At 38.9% G+C, this 20,096-nt stretch overlaps 1 protein-coding gene across 1 annotated transcript in view; it reads right to left on the reverse strand.

Annotated features, from left to right (window-relative positions):
• COL11A1 (collagen type XI alpha 1 chain) overlaps positions 1-20,096 on the reverse strand; it is a 239,140-nt gene that overhangs the window by 70,103 nt on the left and 148,941 nt on the right. The window contains exons 42-44 of the mRNA XM_032797054.2: positions 9,019-9,126; positions 7,769-7,876; positions 6,541-6,594 (exon numbers count right to left, since the gene is read on the reverse strand). Coding sequence (XP_032652945.1) covers positions 6,541-6,594; positions 7,769-7,876; positions 9,019-9,126 — 270 coding nt within the window. The remainder of the gene's footprint in view (positions 1-6,540; positions 6,595-7,768; positions 7,877-9,018; positions 9,127-20,096) is intronic.

A 20,096-nucleotide genomic window follows, 5' to 3' on the forward strand; every position in this document is an offset into this window, starting at 1 on the left:
TGAGTGGGGGAAGTGTGAAAGGCTAATTCAAATCTTACTGTATGTTCACCAAGCTTACTACTGCTGCTATTATGTAGTGTTGTTGTAGCCATGTCAGTTCCAGGATATTTAGAGAGAAAAGATGAGAGATGTCTTATCTGTCACAGAACTAACTTCTGTTGATGAGAGAGAGAAGCTTTCAAGCTTACAAAGAGCTCTGCTGATATTGTGATATCTGGTCAGTTTAGTATTGTCTGCTAGATTCAATAGGATGAAAACAAGAAGACCTGGATTGTGCTAAGAATTTAGCCTGTACTAATGACGGATGCCTCTTGGTGTTCCCTGATTGTACTGAGAAAAGCTCAGGGATCCCTTGAAGTGGTACAACACAGCTTCACTGGGCAGTGAGTGGGTGGCTTACCCAGTCGAGGGCAGCAATTCTGGACCTTTATGCAGGCAATAGGAAGAGGTTGGGAGGGGAGTGGGGTGAAATTTTTTTGGATGAATAGTTTATTTGCTGAGCAATGCAGTTAGGTTGACCTGAAACTATTTGTGAATTTGCACTCTATTAGTTTTGGCTGGGAAAAAGCTTTTCAGGGCCAGCTTCAGAAAAATGAGAGTGTTTGTATATGTGTCCCCCTTATAACCTTTAGCCTAGTGGTTCGGTAAGTCATATGAGAGGTGGGACACCTAGGTTTGAATCTAGAGCAGGGACTCGTACTTCTCCTGTTACATGAATGCCCTAACCTCCAAGCTGTAAGATGGCTTGCTTTCAAACTCTCCTGCTGAAGCTGTTCTGCTTTGTACAAATATTATTCAGGCTGAAGAAAGAATGAGAATGACTCTTTAGCCTTGCAATTAAGACATTCACCAGGATGCAGATGTGGGGATAGGAAAATGTGGATTTAAATCTTTCCTCTGAATCCATCAGAGAGAAGATCAGAATCCATATCTCCTAACTCCCAGATTTGTGCCCTTGTCACCAGGCTAAAGAGTCATTTGCTTGTGCTTTCTGTTTGGCCTAATGAATGTTTATCTATTTATACAATGTGGAAAAGCTTCAGTGGGAGCACTTGCACACAGATTAGCCTGTGGGCTGGTGGTGAGGATAATCGCTTGCAATGGGAGAAGTCTGAATTCAATTCCCTACCCCAGAGTGGGGACTCAAACGTGGGTCTCCCATAACTGTGGCAAGTGCCCTACTACAGCAAAAAGTTTTAAAGAAGAACATGCACTCCCTCTTTTCACTGAAGCTGACTAGACTCTTCCAATTTTCTAAGAAATTCTGAGTATTTTCTGAACCAAATGTTTGTTCTGATTTTTCAGTTTGCTGCCAGAACTGAAAAATCAATTATTTACTCAGCTTTAGGAGGGAGGCTCCTCACTTCCTCTCCCACCCCCACAATAGCACAGTTTAGAGACGATTTGATCCTGCAAGCTCTCTGTGCATGGAACTCCCACTGAACTCAGTTTGTCAGTGGACTGAAGGATCTGACTACACGCTGTTTTAACAATGACAACAACAAAAGCTACACAATATTTTCTTTGTGAAAGTGAGACTGCATCAGATGGGCCCATCATTCAAAAGAAAAAAAACCAATTGCAATATTATCGGATTGTGAAGGGAGACATATATCTGAGAAGTACATTGCTGGAATTTTCCTGTCCCCCTCTTACAAAACACTTGCATTATAGTTAACATTTGAATGCTGCAGTGGGCATACCAGCAAAGGGCTGGTGTGATGGGGAGAACCATCACAGAAAACGTGGAAGCCCAGGAGGCTGATTTGTGATAGGGTTAAGTTGGTGATATGTATTAAAACTTTGTTGTTAATCAGGTAGAGGGAGCGGATTGGCAGAACCTGTCAGGAGTGAGGCAAGGCAGTATAAAGCCTGCTCCATCAGCAAGTGTGCACTTTAAATGGGATTTTAGTCTAGGCAAAAATCTGCTCCAGTCCTTCCCTTGGCTGGGAGTTCTAATGTAGTTTAGGGCCTCGCCTGAGTTTAAAGAGCTTATTCTAGTCTAGAAATTTTAGAAAATACTGCAGTTAGAAGGTTTTCTACCCTTCATGGGAGAGCTTGTAAAGGGATATTTCTTAGCTGTTTGTTTGGGCGGGAGGGTGTTGGTAATTTAAAACATTTTATTTCCTTAAATTACATTTTTCACTCCATTTCCACAGCACTCCTGACTTTCCTCTTGCACTCTTTTTTCCTTCATAGTATTGATGAGTTTCTGACCCACTGTACAAATACCATGATGGCAGCAGGACAGGCAAATGTTTTCAGTCTCTTTAGGGACTTATCTTAACATGATATTCCTGCATGTATTCCAACAGACCGACTGGGCTGCAGCTAATGGAAGGAATTTACATGCACACAAATAGAAAATGTATCTAAATTCACTAGACTGCATTGAAAATGTCAGCCACTGCTTCAATGCTCTCAGGATGAATTCACCTCTCTGCAGACAATCAGCAAAAGGTAAACAGAGCTCTTAAATCTCACTTAGCCCTCCATATAGTGTTCCTGTTTAGTATCACCTATTAATCATCTTTAAAATGTGCCCTCAAACAATTGTTCAGATAGGACAGATTCTCTGTTCCATTACTCAAGTGGCACAAAAGGCTGATTGTAAACCCTACCTAGGTGTTCTGCTGGCATGGAGAAATCTCCAGTGTGGGTGTAGCTAGCAGAGTCTGCTCCTGTACAACACTGCCTGCAATCTCCAGTGTCAGGGGTGTGTCTGGGGCAGGGAGGGATATACTGGAGAGCTGAGCAATGCACTATAGCTGTCCCCAATTGGCAGATGGTCCCTTATCCGTAGAGATTTCTTGTTAAATATCAACTAATCAAAGCCCCAAACCATAAATCCCTTCCTCAGTCCTTGTTTCCTAGGCTCGATGGAGAGATGTCTAGATTCCTCTGAAGAGGCCAAAGGAAAAAAAATTAGGCCTTAAATATTTTCACTTAGGGCCCCCTGATCTTAATAGATTCAAGTTCCCCAGCTTCACCTTTATCAAGAGACAAACATTTGAACCTGAAGTCATCTGAGATGAAAGGTTCAAGTGCTTGTCTCCTCCCCTGCAAACTCTTTGACAGGAGGCCAGGTGGCACATTTATCCTTCCCCTTCACAATCCTTCTGTTTTATGGGAGGGAAAGCAAGTTTCACAGAAACACACATTCTGAAGTCAGTGGGCTGAACAAGTGTAGCTGAGGACAGAATCTGACTCAGTGTGGCTGAGTTCATTTGTGTGCTCTAACATCAAAGTTGTATCACAGCTTCAAATAAAAACACTACAGCACATGAACACTGAAACAATCCAGGATTTCAGAGTGAAATACTCCACATATGTGTATGTTCATGCAAGCCTCACACTTGGGTATTACGCATGTGCAGGATACAATTTTCAAACACTTATCTTGCAGTTACTTTATTTGTAAAGGAAGGCTCCCGGAACATATCAAAAGCTCTAGTACTTATTAAGGGTTATGGACTGAATCTTCAGCCCTATGCCCAACTCAAGTAGCTGTGCTGAGATGGGGCAAAGCAGGAAGGGAAAAAGTTTTCAGAGACACGCTGAAGAAGCCATGTGCACCTTTAAGGGGGAGAACAGGAAGATTTGTATGCTGGCACATACAGAGCTTGAATGGAACTGGATTTTGGGCTGCACAAAGATGTGAATGCAACAAAACCCACCCTTTTCCAGGCATAGAAGAGCCCTATGCTTGTATACCACAATGGCTCCCTCCAGCTACATAAGTAGTAGCTGGGTTTGTCCCTAAATCCAGGGCAAGTTTACAACAACAATAATTAATAATAAAGTTGATTTACAGTTATCTGGGGACAAAATACATGCCTGGAAAATTTAACTCATTTTAAAAAGTTCTCATTTGAAATAAAATTCCATTTGGCCATTTTTTATATCAGACTCACCCAAAAGTTCATCTCTAGGTTGAGAATAAGTACCAAAAATGTCATTCCAAAGGGGAATTTGTTCAGTAACTTTTCTAGGTATATTCCCCAGAAAACATGGACTGATAATAGATGTGCTTTCTCAACCATATCTATAATATGTTCTCTGTGTTAACAGGCCACTACAAATATTTTACTACAATATTTATGATTTGATCTGACAAAACAGAATTGTGACAAGTATGCATTTGCTGCATGTGGAACTGCAGAATTAAGAGCCTTTTGCATGAATAACTGCAGAAGGATACTCTAATCTTTAAAAAAAAATGCATTTCCAACACGTTTGCTCTATATTTTCCTATGAAAATATTATTAAAAGTATGAATTAGCATATGCCTTGAATTAAACACGATGCCATTTGATGTGAAGATTATATAATTATACATTTGACAGTTGCTAAGAACTTTCTACATTCATAGTGCCAGATGCATAATTAATAATAATAGAACATCTTTTTCATGATAGGGATTGGCAATATACTTAAAGTGACTGAAAATATGCTACTCTTGCCCTGAGCTCTACTAACTCACACATTTGACAGTTGCTAAGAACTTTCTACATTTATAGTGCTAGATGAATAATTAATAATAATAAAACATCTTTTTCATGATAGGGATTGGCAATATACTTAAAGTGACTGAATATGCTACTCTTGCCCTGAGCTCTACTAACTCACACATTTTGAACTGGAATATAATCAAGAATCTCTCTTCAGTGACTTCTCTTCCATTTTGTCTGAACTTGCTCAGAAAAAATAATATAAGAGCAAACCTAAACACTGACGAGAGACTTGAAAATGACTTGAAACAGTAACTTTAAAGCAATCAGGGGAACGGGAAGTACTGAAATACTGTGGGGAAGGTTGTTCTTCAGATATTGCTGGTCTGACTGGAAAATGGAAGTACTTGAACTCCTGTGAGAATTTTTATGCGATTTAGATCCTGATCCAGCTCTATGGAAGTTTATGGGAGTTTTACAATTGAATTCAGTGGGCCCTTAGCACATGTTTACACTGCAGCAGGGAGCAAACCTCCCAGCTCAGGTAGACAGACCACACTAGCAGAGCTCAAGCTAGCAATCTAAATATAGCTCTGGTGGAGACTCAGGCTAGTCTCCTGAGCTCAGAGCCAAGGGGCTGGGAGGTCTTAAGAGGCTGAGCTGCAGTATCAGTACTGCTCTTTTTAATGTGCTTGCTTAAGCTCTGGTAGCCTACATCTGTTTATTCAGGCTGGGAGGCCCACTCCCATGGCCCTAGTGACTTGAAACATTTGAAAGTTTGCATAAAATATCTTGCTTTCTGGATACCTGTCTGAATTGAACCTCAGAGATCCATGAAGTTAGCTCATCGGTGACAAAATACATTTCAAAAGCTTCACAAAGGACATGTCTTTACAATAAAATACTGGACATATTTCCACACCTTGTCATAAACAGATAGTTAAGGGTTAATGCCTCTTTTACCTGTAAAGGGTGAAGAAGTTCACCTAGCCTAGCTGACACATGACCAGAGGAACCAATGGGGGAACAAGACGTTTCAAAAGGAAGGAGGGAAGTTTCCTTTGTTTAGTCAGTTTCAGCCGAGTGAAAAGATCAAGGAACCAGCCTCTTATCAGAGTAGTAAGTTTTAGAAAGGAATAAATAGGTTTATGTTTATTTTCTTTTGTGACTTGTCTTGGTGCCATTAAGGGAATTATCAACTTGGGTATTCTTGCGTGTATTAAGATTTTTGCCCAGGGGAACATCCTATGTTTTCAATCTATTGTCTGTGAGATTAGCTGATATGCTGTCCCCCAGAGGTTTTTTTCTTCTTTCTTTTACCTTTCTTTTATTTAATTAAAAAACTTTTTCAGAACCTGATTTTTTCCCTGTTTTTTTTTTTTTTTAGATCCAAGGGAATTGGATCTGGATTCACCAGGGATTGGTGGCGGGGGGAAAGGGAGAGGGAAGGAATAATTCTTCCTTGTTTTTGAGAGTCAAGGGAATTGGATCTGGACTCACCAGGAAATTGGTGGAGGTGTATCTCAAGGCTACCTAGGGAAGGGAAGGTTTGGGGGGAAAGGGAGTGATCCAGGTACTCAGAAATTCTGGATGGTGGCAGCGAGAGCAGATCTAAGCTGGTAATTAAGCTTAGAAGTGTCCATGCAGGTCCCCACATCTGTACCCAAAAGTTCAGAGTGGGGGTGAGACCTATGACACCTTCATTTTATGTTCACAGTCAATATGTATTGGATGCTATCACAGTAATGCATAATTGCATATATGCTCTTTGATTCTTGCTACCCTCTGGAACACCCTTCTATCTCCTAACTATACCTAAGCTAACTGGGTGTAAGAGAATATTCACTATTTATGTAGAGTATTGTTAACATTATGTTAAAATTCTAGGTAAAATATTTTAAAGATATAATTAAGTTACTAAATGTGATTGACAGTTTTCTGTGTTTCTACTGGTTGAAGTAGATTTGAGACATACGCCTGGGTCCTGCTGACTCAGCAAATTGTTCATTAGATACAGGAATGCAGTAATTAATTCAAAGGCAATAAAAAAGTGAAGCCAGTACACTGGATAAAGTAGTTAGATACTCACATTTTCTCCCTTGTCACCCTTACTGCCTTTCTGACCTGGTTCACCAATTTCACCCTGTAATTGAAAGCCAGAAGTTACGTTCCTTCTTTAGAATGGTCTACTTCCTAACTGCACTCAATAACACTGTATCTTTAAATGTCACCTTTAACATGATTATGCTGCCTGTTTTACGTTGCAGTTTCAAGTGTGAAGGCCTAAGGGGAACAGTTTTGCATGGGTCAATCACTTTGGTATGACAGATTAATCCAGATATTGATTGGCATGCTGGAAAATGCAACATGACCTCGCTTTGACATATACTACAACTGGGTTATAAATAAAGCAACTGTTTTTTCTCACGTTAGCTTCAATATGAACTGATAATGAAAATACTTTGATTTATAGACTAATCTAATTACACATGACTGAACAACTGCTTCTCATTGTTGTGCATGGTATTTCAGCACCTCAACTAGACTCAAATTACCCAGTAACCATCTAAGGAAGTTTTATTTGGTTTAGCACAATAATAAAAGACAGTTTGTGTGATTTAACATAAGGACTCTCTTGTGGGTTCATAGATTCCAAGGCCAGCAGGGACCATTGTGATCATCTGTATAACACAGGCCATAGACCTTCCCCCAAATAATTCCTAGAGCATAAAAATTCCTAGTTAAATAATAACACAAATAACACAGCCATGTACTATAAATGTAAACTTCAAAGTACTTCTATGTGTGTCAGTGAAGCTAGTTAAAACTGTGATGGGTTTCAAAGAATAAAACTAGACCAAATCTAAGCTGAATCCTGAGACATGCTGAGAACCCTCAACTCTTCTTGGAGTCAGTGAGACCAGGAAGAATTAGTTTCTTTGTTTTTATGCTCTCAATACTTAATGCTGAGGCCCTGTTCCACCATCAACAAGATTACATGACTATGCTTTATTGGGAATGTTTTATATTTCTCATTCACTAAGCCAAGTTTTTTTAAATAGGCAAAAATAAATTTTAACATCATGTATCCTGATTTGTTTTGCTACAGTTTCAACCTCACTTCTCTGCTGGTAGAAATCTTGAATTGTCTACTGTTGCTTGGACACAGATCCTGATCCCCTATTACTCTGATGTCTGACTTTTTTTTAAAAAAAGGGATGTTTAGCCACAGTGTCTAATGTGATGACAGCTACAGCAAGTCCATTTTGTGTATAAATCATCACACAGGCAGACAAATGCAAACAATAAGGACTGACCTTGTCACCATCTTCTCCAGGAGAACCACCAGGACCAGCAGGACCTGGAAGACCTACAGGACCCTGTACTCCATCTCGTCCAGCTGGACCTTGAGGACCTTTTTCACCCTGAAGAAAGAAAAATCATCTGTATTTATCACAAGAGAATAATTAAGAATTTTACACAATTAATTCATACTTCATCAACCAATATGCAAATCGTTATATAGCAACATACAAAGATGCCTGACTGAAATCCCTTTCTTGTTATATGGTGGCCTTCATCACATTCACACAATCACACTCACAAAGATCAAATGAAAACCTCTCACAAACATTAGAAAGACAAGATGGGTGAAGTAATATCTGTTATTGGGGTAACTTCCACTGGTGAGATAGACAAGCTTTCAGAGAGCTCTTCTTCAGGTAACTGACTGCCAAACTCATCCTGATATTTTCTATTTCAGTTTGATATTCAAACTCACCATGTTCCAGTCCTCTAGAATTTTTTTCCATAAGGCTGGCCAAACTATAATAGGGACCCATATATGTGAAACTGTAGAGCTCATAACTTTATATCACATGGCAGTTAATATGTGGTTGTGTGAGTAACTATGTTAACAACTATTTCACGTTTTCAAAATGGCTCTTGAGATGGTCAGGTAAAAAAAGAGGGAAGAGACAGCAAATAAGAATAGAAATGATACCAAAGGAGCAACAACAAACAAACAATAATAATAATTCTGGTGAGCAGTGTGCTTTATGTGCCTAAAATAAAAGCAGGCTGAGAGTTTGAAAAAATGAGTAGTCAGGTATTCATCGATGATCACATCAAAGACTGAAAAAGTACCAGAAAGGCACCAACTGCTGAGAAAGAACATACTGAAAAATAGGAGTGAATGAAATTTGATAACAAAGTGAGAAATAAATTTGCATTTCAATATGCAGAAGCAGGATAAAAAAATTGAATCAAAATTACAATTTGGCAAAATATTTTATGAATGGATTCTGCCACCTTTGTACTAATAATGATTCAGCCTTGTTGAACTTCTCCTCCTAGGTATTATAATGTGCAAAAATATAAATGCTGTCATCCAGTTTAATTTATTTTGCAATTTTCTATATTATAAATATAAAAGGAATAGGGCAGGTGTGATGGGGACATATGCAATAGGAAGGTCCTGCAGTGTGAGCAGCTAAAGTTCTTGAATGAAAATTAATAACTTCTGTACTGTAACAATCTTATGTTCCATCTCCTTGGAATTACTTACAGGAGCACCCTTCTCTCCTGCTGGGCCTGGAGGACCTTGAGGACCTGGACGGCCTGGTAGACCAATAGGGCCAGCAGTTCCTGCTGATCCACGTTCACCTGGAGAACCCTGGAAGGAAAAAAAAATGCTAAGTATGCAGAGAATTCTAATGTTGTCCATTTAAGCTTCTCACTGTTCTTCAGCTTCCAAGCATAGGCTTCCATCCTTCAACCAAACTTGAAGCAGATGGGTATTCTCAAAGCCAACTTCCCACTACTAATGGGATTTCATGGATTTGGATCATACATGATATTTATATTCTAAAGAATATTTAGATAAGATTTTGCCATCTACCTGAGTGTGCAATAGTGCCCAGTGGTGCCCATTTGGGCTCACACATTTGACTATAATCGATGACAAATGGCAATAGCCATTCTGAAGTTTGCTGAGCATCATCTGAGTTAGAAATAGTGGAGGATTTCCTGGCACTGGTCATGGTCACTTTGACTTCATCAACACAAATGCCTTTGTGGATCCTGGTCATATAGTTTAAGATGCCTAACATTGATCTGAGATGACTTGCTTTTATTCTGGCTAATATTAGATTTGCAATAACTGTTGTAATATACTCAAGATCCAAGGAGAAATACCGCCAGGAAATATCTCAGCATTAATATTTCCAGGAATAAAGTTTAGTTAGAATGCAGCATAGATTCATGTCATGCTAGCCTTCTAGGAAAAAAGAATGTGGTGAGAGAATGTGTCATGCTGATAGCACTAGGATTAATGGCAATTGGGACAGAGGTGGAAGCCGTGATGGTGTCCATAGCACAGGTGGCAATCATTGCATTGTTAATGGCAACAGTAATTATGACTGTGGCGGATAAAGAGTGCTAGTGCTTCCCACACCTAGCCCTCCCCCCGCCCCAAATGTGATCTCATAGAGGATACTGGTTCAAAAATTTTGGCTTCAGTTATTGATCAGATATGCACAGGTGGGTGGACATCAGTATGACTTTCCATCAGCATTTTCCCAGTCCTTTGGCTTAGAATTACATTAATCACTGCTATTTCTGACTACTGGCTGTTTTCATGGCCAAAAAGTTCAGAATGGACATTGAGCCCTTCCACTGTGAAACATTTTTGTTTTTTAAATAAAACTCTAACAACTAGTAGAGTAGCAGCACTTATGAACCTTGTCTCACAGCCATTATCCAAACTGTAAAAGGTGGGTTAGCCTTGCTAGTTAGCTTGATAGTTGTATTAAACTAAAATGGAAAAAGTTGAAAAGCAAATGCCCAAACATTTTTGAAATGGTCATTGCCAGGAATTGCAGACTCAGTTAAACACTGCATATTTTTCTCCCCAAAAATCATCTTTCACTTTAGAACTCTTGTCTCTGAATGAAGGATTTGTTCTAGGAGTTTTTAAATCTCTAAATCTTTTGCCCAATACAAAGGATGTGTATTGCTATTCAGTGAAAGCCCGAGTACAAGATTCAGTGTGTGCGGATGCTGAAAGGTTTAATCCTAAAGACCATACTCAGTTCTTACTCAGGCCAATCTCAGTTTAGTACAAAGCCCCTTTCACAAGTAACCCTTCCTGCATTCTGCTTGAGTTAGTAGTATTTTGGAACAGACCCTGGGGCTGTAATATGGTTCATCATTTTTTTGTAGGAAATTGCTTGTTTTTTGATGTAAAGAAACTTATTACCCTGATAAATGAATACATACTGCATAGTAACATAGGGCAGAATTGTGAAGGCTAAATATTTCAGAAACTAGCTCACCATTATGAACTAATTTGATCATACATTATGCTGTGTGCAGAAGCCATGGGGCTCTGATGGGATAACAGTCTGCCTGTGTGGAACCCAACTGACTTCAAAGTATTATATGAAGTCCTATTGACTTCAAAGCACTACACAAAGCAGGATTGGATTCCACTATTTAAGATCAACACAAAAGTGGATAAAAGTCTATTACCAAAAGTAAGTTTTAAAAAAAATGCCCAAGCAAGCTTGTCAGAAATATATTAATTTTATACAGAAAATAATGACAGCAGAGTTGGTTTTGCTCTATGCTGAAATATCGCACTTCTAAGGATTTAAAAACATCTGGATCATATTACTGTCTTTTGTGTATACTCTAACATCTTTTAAGTCCAACCATTCTGAGGCTACTGAAGCATCCATAAGTTAAAATAATGTTCTTAATGTCCCAGCTGACTCTGCACTTTGCAGTAGCACAGGTGTTGTGTAGTGCTTATGGACTTTTAACAACAGGCTGAGCTCTCCTTTAAATATGTCAGCTAGGCACAGAGCCAAGATTCGTGACCTTTCAGAAGCTGAGCAGGACTTGGATCTTTTCTGCTGGATTGAGCTGACTAGAAAAAATGTGTATATAAAAACCCTCAGTACTTCACAAATAGAGAGAACCTGCTCGGATGAACTAATTGGGAAAATTCTGATTTTTTTATGTCATGTTTCTGCTCATTCTAAATGGACAGATATCAATTAGTCTTGCCCAGGGATGGAAGGGGAGAGAAGAAGGATGGAAGGTGTGGTTCTACCTGCCAGTTCCAAAAAGGGAGCAGAAGTAGTGAGGAGCATTCAGCGAATGCCAGGATAATATGGATTAGCCAATAGTACAATCCCATCCAAATCAATGGAATCCTGTATAGCTCATATTTTGATGTTGGTAGACAACCATTCAGTAACTGGGTTGAAACCATCAATTACTTTACATATCTCCAAACAGTAATGATTGTAAATCCTTATCGCCAGCTGGGCTGGTCTCAAATCATGACCCACTCATAAGATTCTCCATATCCCATTACCAAACCAATGAATTGTCCTGTTCCGTCAATTTACAAACTCCTGGTGTTAAGAGCCAGAAAAGCAGAGCAACAAAATTCAGCTGTGACCCCTCTAAAATTTTAGCTTGGCTGGCTGTGAGCTAAAGAACTTGCCTTAACACTAAGACATCTATGACACTCCCAATAGAGTTCCTGACAGCACTTTAAAAATACAGAGCCAGATTCTACACAATAGATTGGCAGAGAGTTGGGAAGGAATAACCCCACCCCTGGTATCTTCCACACAGAGACTGGCTTGTTTCCTCCTGTGCCACCATAGTATTGAGACCTTGCAAGGAGTCTGGACATGGCACCATGCCCACTCCATGCCCAGAAAGCTGAGCTGGACAGAGAGGCTGGTGTATGCTGCACCTTCTTCAATGCTGGTACAAGAGTGTGAGGCTGAGAAATTCTAGGAGGAAGGAGGAACTCTGGCTTTGCAAGCCTCTATTCCTGCTAGGTGCTTCGGGTACTGTGATTCTCCTCTCTACACCTTTCAGTGTGAACAGTGCGTAGGGCTGAATCTAGCCAAAGGAAAAGGAGCGAAGGATAATATAAACCCTTCTCTGGAAGTGCAGATAGAGTATATGACCAGTGGAAAACGAATATTTCCTCCAGAGAATCACAATAAGGTTCTACAACTGCAGAGCACAACAATAAGATTCTGTGGACTAACAGCCATGGTAACTATATTGTCTTAGTTAAGTTCTTTTTCAGTGGAATTGATATTAGCTTTAGTTTTTTTAACAACAAATACAGCATCTGAACATTTTTTCAGCTGCAAAAGTTAAAATTATTTTGCTTATTAAAGTTAGGTTTAATTTTGTAAGAGGTAAATAATCTTCAAAACTAAATTATGGGATGTTTAAAACTACACATTACATAAACTGAAGGACAATAACTCATGTTATGTAGATCTTGATACGATTTTTTAAAGGATCGTTTTAAAAAGTTAGTCTATAGATAGTTAAAATGTTATTTATACTTTCATTAAAAGAATAGATAAAAGTAAGTTTCAGAACATTTTAAAAATTTGCATAATTAATACAAAGCATAGCCTGGGTTAATTGCTCAATATATCTTTTCTGATACTACTATAAGAAATCTGAAGGGGAAAAAATCTAATGGGTTTAATTTGAAGTATAAATAGTTCTCTGAAAAATAATTGAATAATTTAATTTCAAAATGTCTATTAATCACATGCTATTTGTGTCACTAACAAATTATGTCAGGAATACAGCTACAATATTCTGCAAGACCTTCATCATGTTGCTTAGTTGCTTGGTTTCTGTGCCTTGCTTGTAACCTGTTCCCATTTTTAAATTATATTAAATAAGGTCATTCTTTTAATATGTAAGAGGAAAGTTTAAAAATAAGAAACAGATAATCATGATATGCATAAATAAGGTTTTAAAATAGAGGTATTTGGCCTCTAGCAAGCCTTAAAAATATCTTATAGCCCTTAGAACACTGAGGTCCAGCATATGCATTTATAAAATGACTCCCACAAAAGCTTTGATCAGATCCTACCCTGTATCAGCTGCTCCAGTCCCCCAAATACCTCAACTCTTCTTTCAATGCCTGAACCTGCCCCGAAAAGCACCTCATTCTCCCAGAGGCATCCCGATCACTTTTCACCCAATATCAGCAAGCGTCAGGAGATGCTCTCTCTCCCTGGTGCCCTCTGAAACATTTTCATTGCTGCTGATGGACAAGCACCTGATTCTACTTCTTTTCTCTAACTGCCAACTTTGACAAATATCCCAGTACCCACCTCCATCTGCAGAACCCTCCTGACAGGCTGCATTAGAAGTGGCCAGTTCTAACAGTCTAACTGCTGAAACCCACTCACAAGAGACCCTACCCAATGATCCTCAGCTGCCAACATTTCTTGGTACCACTCTCCTCTGAGACCACACGCAAACCTCATTAGATGGCACCCAATTTCCAGATGTAATTTAGGTAATGGTCTAAAGGCTGAGCATCAAAGTTGGTGAAATTCATTCAGTGCAAGGTCCCCCACTCTACTTAACTCCTGAAGTAGGGTTTGGAACTCAATGGAAGTGGCTCAAAGATGTGCCTGTGCATATACTGTTTGCCCTGGTAAGGGTTAATATGGCAGCCCTGAATAAGGAGAGTGAGAAGCTACAAAGAGGAAAAGTCTGCAGAACCATATTTATATGAATTCATTGGTCCTAACACCCATACAACTGGTGCAGAGGGGCTATGGGTTCTATTCTAGCTGATAAATTTGAATGGTAGATGGGGGAAGATGCACAGTAACCCTGCACTCTGGGTCTTGGATTGGGAGTGGTAAATTTCACTTTTCCAACTCCTCCTCCCACAGTCTCAGAGCTTGGCTCAGTGTAAGTGAAATGAATTTCATCCTCCTCAACTACCTCAAAATGAAGAAAATGCTTTCAGAACCCAGGGCTAAGATTTTTTAAAACAGGAGTCTGAACTGAGGCTCCTAAATCCTTATTTTGACACCTTTAGAAGGTATGGTGAGCAACAAACAGCTGCTGCCAGTGAACAGCATAGGAGCTTAGCTTTACTCCTCAAGTCTAGCCATTGTAAATACAATTGAATGGAACTCTTTGATCTGTGGTTTGTGGTGTCTAGTAATAGGATATAGAATAATAGAAGCTAACTTTGTGACTAGGAGGTCTCTTTCTCTCTGTGAATCTTTTTTTTTTATTTTAAATATTAAAATGAGATCCTTGTATAACTCCTTGCATTGTGAAGTCTGTGCCTTGCTTAAAACACTAATAGGGAAGATAAATAAGCTGCATGCTGAAGTTTGTAAATGAAAAAAATATTGAATCCGAATGTGGACTTATTGGAGACTGAAAAGTTATAGAGCTTTCCTCTGCTTCTAAATTGCTATATCTACACACTTCTACAGCATCTTTTTACCCTTCATCTTTTAAATAATGTAGATCTTTCACTTGAGGACTGCTGAAGATCTTTTTGCTACAACAGCATCTCTCAACTTCTTAGCTTGGCACTTGTGCAGTGGTCTATCACTTTAAAGCAAACGCTATTCTCCCATCCCTGGTCTAATGACACTGGAAGTGCCATGGTACATCTTAGAATGAATAAGTTATAGCAACTGCACCAGGAGGATGCCTTGATACTCTGAATATACCTCATCTTTTCAATATTCTAATAATTAAGCATGACTGAGGCTTGCTAGCTCTTGGCCGGGTATCCTGTGATTCCACATTGTTTTTTTCTCTGTCAGTCCAATTCTATGACTCTTACCCATGCTGAATGGTATTCTTTCCAGGAGCAAACCTACTGATTTCTCTGGCACTACTGTTACAATAAGGTCTATATGGAGAAGGGTGTCAGAACAGGGCAATGTGATGACAGTGGCTGCTCCAAATCTTTTTACATATTGTCTTTAAGAAGATTTTATTTTGCAAGATTGTTCAGTCAATATTTGTATAGGGATCATACACATTTGTATCCTGCCAGGTGAGCAAATGATGATTCTTGGCATGGTTATCCTGGCAACCTGAATGAGATTCCTACTGCTATTATTTTGATTCCTCAGGCTTCAATGAATATAACAATAAACATTTGCTAGCCTGCAGCCATACCACTATGGTCTGTGATCTTGTCAGATATCATAATCTAAACACATTTAGATCTGCTCAGTTCTAGACTGTGACATTACTGGGGGGGAAAAACTGTTTTGTTTTTTAAATACACCAGATGGCAGCCACTGTGCTGGTATCTATAGAACCTGTTCATGGAATTCTGGTAGCTTTTCTACCCTACCCACCCCACAGCCATTTTTTACAGTTGTTTTGCATACATTTATCTTTACTACTCTTACTAGATTTTCATTTCACAAAAGTTAGGCATGTCAGGGTATGGATTCTGCCCATTAGCGGGGGTAGGTGTCCTAAAGATATTGACTTTGTTTTCTCCTCTCACTTTTCTGGGGAAGAAGCTGAGATGAGATTATTCCACTATATCCTCAGGCAAGAGATGAGTGCCTGAGAGTTAAAGTAAGAATCTGCTTTTGCAGCCTTGATATTACATAGATGGACACATAGGCCCAATTCAGAAAAGCATTTAGGCACATGCATAAGTCCATCCCTAACCAGCAAAGCACTCAAATTCTTGCATAACGTTAAGGAAACATTTAAATCCCAATGAAGTCAAATCCTACCTAAATCAATTGGGACTTTAAGCACTTGAGTAAAAAGATACAGATTGCTGAATCAGGGTTACAGACAGTATAATACTATTGCACATGTATGACTATGTAACGAAAAGATACAATGGGGCAGAAAGACAATTGCTGTAAGAATATATTTCTCGACTCTTGTGTGGTCAATTTACCATGATACTAACATTTTTTCTGCATAGAATATGAGATGGGTGTGACTAATGTGATCCTGGGTATGGTTTGGTTTTTGCAAAATATAAAAGTTGAAAGTTGTGCAGGGGTCAGATTAAATGATTGTAATGGTCTCCTGGTCTTTATCAAATCTATTGACCTTCTCCTCCTCCAGTTCTCTGTGCTTTCTTCAATTCTCCCTTCTTCACCTTTTCCACTCTTTCTCTTTTTTCATTCTGCTGCTTTATGTAATAGTCTCATTATCCTACCAAGCACACTTTTCTTTATCTTAATCCCCTTTGAAACTCATCTTGAACCCTCTCCTCCTTTCATTTTATCATTAATCATTCTTTTACCTTTTCCTTTATTGAATGGGTGTATGAACTGTAACCTCATTAATGAATGTGCCTTTATCTGTTTCTTCTTGTGAAGTGCCATACAATATAAAGCACTTGTATACATATTTTGTCATAGTAACAATATTTTTTTTCTTAGTTAGCACATTTATTTAACATGATCAGCCTCATGACTGAAATTATTATCAGATAGAGGCAGATAGCACTAACTTTGGCAACATAACTAACTTTGTAGCCTATATCTGACTGGTTCAGTACATGACCTGGACATCCAGTACCCAAATGAGCTAATGAGGAATGACTGCCTGAATTTCCAAAGAGCTTTCTCTCATCATCATTCAGCATGCTTTGCAGTAGCATGAAAAAGGGAGGAGGAACACCACCAATCAGAAAATAAAGAGAGCAGATAGAACAGTGGGGAAAAAAGAAGAAAACATCTTGCTATGGAGTATTCATGCATCTCTCTCTTTTGTCCAGTTCACCCTAAGCACAGTAATTAGCATGCAACGTGTTCTGAAATCATCATTCACTGGGGTGTACTTGAAGCTGTACAGAGTTTATGACTTTGTATATTCTAGCTATTTGGGAGCAATCAGTGTTGGCAGGTGTGGCAGAGACCTCCACAGGGACTAATCCTCTTCCTATTTTGTATGGTGAGCAAGTATTCCACTTTTACTAATCCTCTCCAGAAAATGACCGACTGTGTGTTAAGCCTCTACTGCGTAAAATAAGTAGGAAATTATTTTAGGGCCATATAATTCAAATGATCTGCCCTTGCAACTCCCACAAAGAGCAGTGAGTTGAAGCTCTAGGTCTCATTGCATCCCTGAGATAAACACATGTTGCACCATGATATCAGGTGCATCCTTATATCTTCTAATTACCTGCCAATTCCAAAATTCATAATTCATAATTATAGAGATACAGTATCAGTCTAATACAATTTAGGACCTTCACTGAGATTTGGGATACCTGTGGGTAGGGTTTGATTCTATTCGTGCTTCAGGTAGTCTCTGCCTTCCAGGGCCAGGGATTACCCATCTGAAGGGCTGAGAAAGTAACTGAACCTTTGACAAAGACATCCCTGTACCTCCATATTCACCACTTCTATTACCTGCCTTCTAGAACATCCATTACATCATAATGTCTCTAGCAGCCATTTCAGATTGCTCAGATTATGGTTGAAAATTTGGTAGTCAAAACTTTGAATTCTTTAAATAGTCTACCTACAAGAACTCAGTGTATATTAGAAAAGGGTGAAATGTTTGTAGTGAAATTATATGGTGTGAATATAACCAGGAATTTAAATATCACTTATTGTGAGCAAAAGCTGATGTTGTACAGGGTGAATAGTAAGATTTCTATTTTGGGGCTTTTTTGTTTCAGTTCTTTGAGGAATGTGCTTACATACCATGGTGGGAAGGAAAGAAGGAACTGAACATATCAAAAGCAAGCTACAAATTAAAGAACTATCACGCTACTTCTTGATGACATTCTAGAGGAAAGAATTAGCACACAAAAATGTTACTGCAGCACTTTCCCAAACCTAGGGATATCCCAAAACCAAGAGTTTTCTTTATATGTTTTGTTTTTAAGCATTAAAAAAATATAAATTGTAAGAATATACATGAGCTTTATTGTCAAAGCATATATACTTTCAGTTCCTTTACTGCAGAAAGGGTTTGTGTCAATTTACTTTTCCACTTGGGCTCATCGAAAGAGAGAGAAGTGCTATAAGCAGATGGTTGTCAAGAACTGCAAGATGCTCATTTGAGCATAAGTGTACCAGCTTTTGCATCTATAGAGTGCTCTTGCATAAAAATGACAGCAGAAAATTAGGTTATTTAAAAAGTCTGTATTCTATTTTAATACCTTTCATTTCAAAATTCCCAGGAACTACAGTGCAAGAGGTGATGGAGAGCTCAATAGTAGAAAGTAAAAGCCTAATAATAAAACAAACACTTGGGGATACAAAAATCTCTTGACCTTAGACTGGCCTTGCAAAATTCTATAGGCCCACATCTTTCTGATGACTGAGTAAAATGTCATTACTTTTACAGTCATAAAGAAAGGCAGGCAAATAAAACCTAGGTCATAGGTATAAACATGGTTTTAGAAAATGATTTTACATTGGTTTACACATTAGCTAGTCAAACCATATTTAACACCAGATTCACTGTGTTTAGGCAGAGTCCTATGAGTTTCAAAGCCCAATGTAAACAAGGTCATAATGACAATGGTTGGTTTTGGTGATACAAGAGTTTAATAATCATTAAATAATTTTACTGAGCATCACTGTTCTAAAATAAACAACTATGAGATTATATTTATGTGCTACTCCTCCATTCCTCGCACAATCCAAACTTCCATGTATTTCAGTGAACAGTTTGGAGATACAAGGAAAGCATGACAAAAACAACTGAAGAGAGTTGGTAGTTTTTCAAAGGGACACTATTAAGGGCCCAAAAGCAAGCTATTCCACTGGGTAGGAAAGATAGAAAATGTGGCAAAAGATCACCTTGGCTTAACCACAAGATCTTGCATGATCTAACATAAAATGATAAGGTCTTGAGAACATGACCTATGAAGAAAGGTTGAAAGAATTGGGTTGTTAAGTTGGAAAAGAGAAGACTGAGAGGGGACATGATAGCAGTGTTCAAGTATCTAAAAGGTATCTAAGGAGGAGGAGAAACTTGTTCACCTTAGCCTCTAAGGACAGAACAAGAAGCAATGCGTTTTTTAAACTTTAGCAGTAGGGAGGTTGAGGTTGGACATCTAGAAAAGTTCACTAGTCACGAGTGGTTAAACACCTGAATATATTCCTAGGGAGGCTGGGGAATCACCATCTCTAGAAAAAAAAGAGAGAGATAGAGAACAAAATTACAAGAAGGCTGAGGTAAATAGATGAAATCAACAAAAATCCGCAAACCTGCTCCCTTAGAAGGAACAAATCAGTTTCAAACATACAGAAAAGGGAAAGAACAGTCCAAAGAGAGTAAAGGCAGAAAGGATCTAGTTATACGCACCACAGAGCAAACTAGATACACATGTGAATGCACTGTCAAAAAAAGCAAACACACCTGGAGACATATATAAACAGTGCCAGGGAGTACAGACCACGACCGAATCATTCCTCCACCTGAAGCTGCGCTCGGTTGATCCAACACATAAGATGTCCCAGTCGAACCCACACAGACATTTCAAGAAAGATGTGCCGAACAAAATGAGAGAGATCCGAGAAACATAGACGAATTATACCACCAGGTCTAAGAAACATACCTATGACCACCGAAATGAAAGATTGGTTTGTTAAGTTGGAAAAGAGAAGAACTGAGAGGGACATGATAGCAGTTTCAAGTATCTAAAAGGTATCTAAGGAGGAGGAAACGAACTTTCACGCTTACCCAAGGCACCACACGAAAACAATCCGCATACAAACAGCAGTAAATTTAGGTCCGGAACACAGGACCACAGTACCAACACAAGGTACACAACACGGAACCACACAGGGAGCTGGAACACCAGCTCAGAGA

This window comes from Chelonoidis abingdonii, chromosome 7 (genome assembly GCF_003597395.2).
Source record: "Chelonoidis abingdonii isolate Lonesome George chromosome 7, CheloAbing_2.0, whole genome shotgun sequence".
Taxonomy (NCBI): domain Eukaryota; kingdom Metazoa; phylum Chordata; order Testudines; family Testudinidae; genus Chelonoidis; species Chelonoidis abingdonii.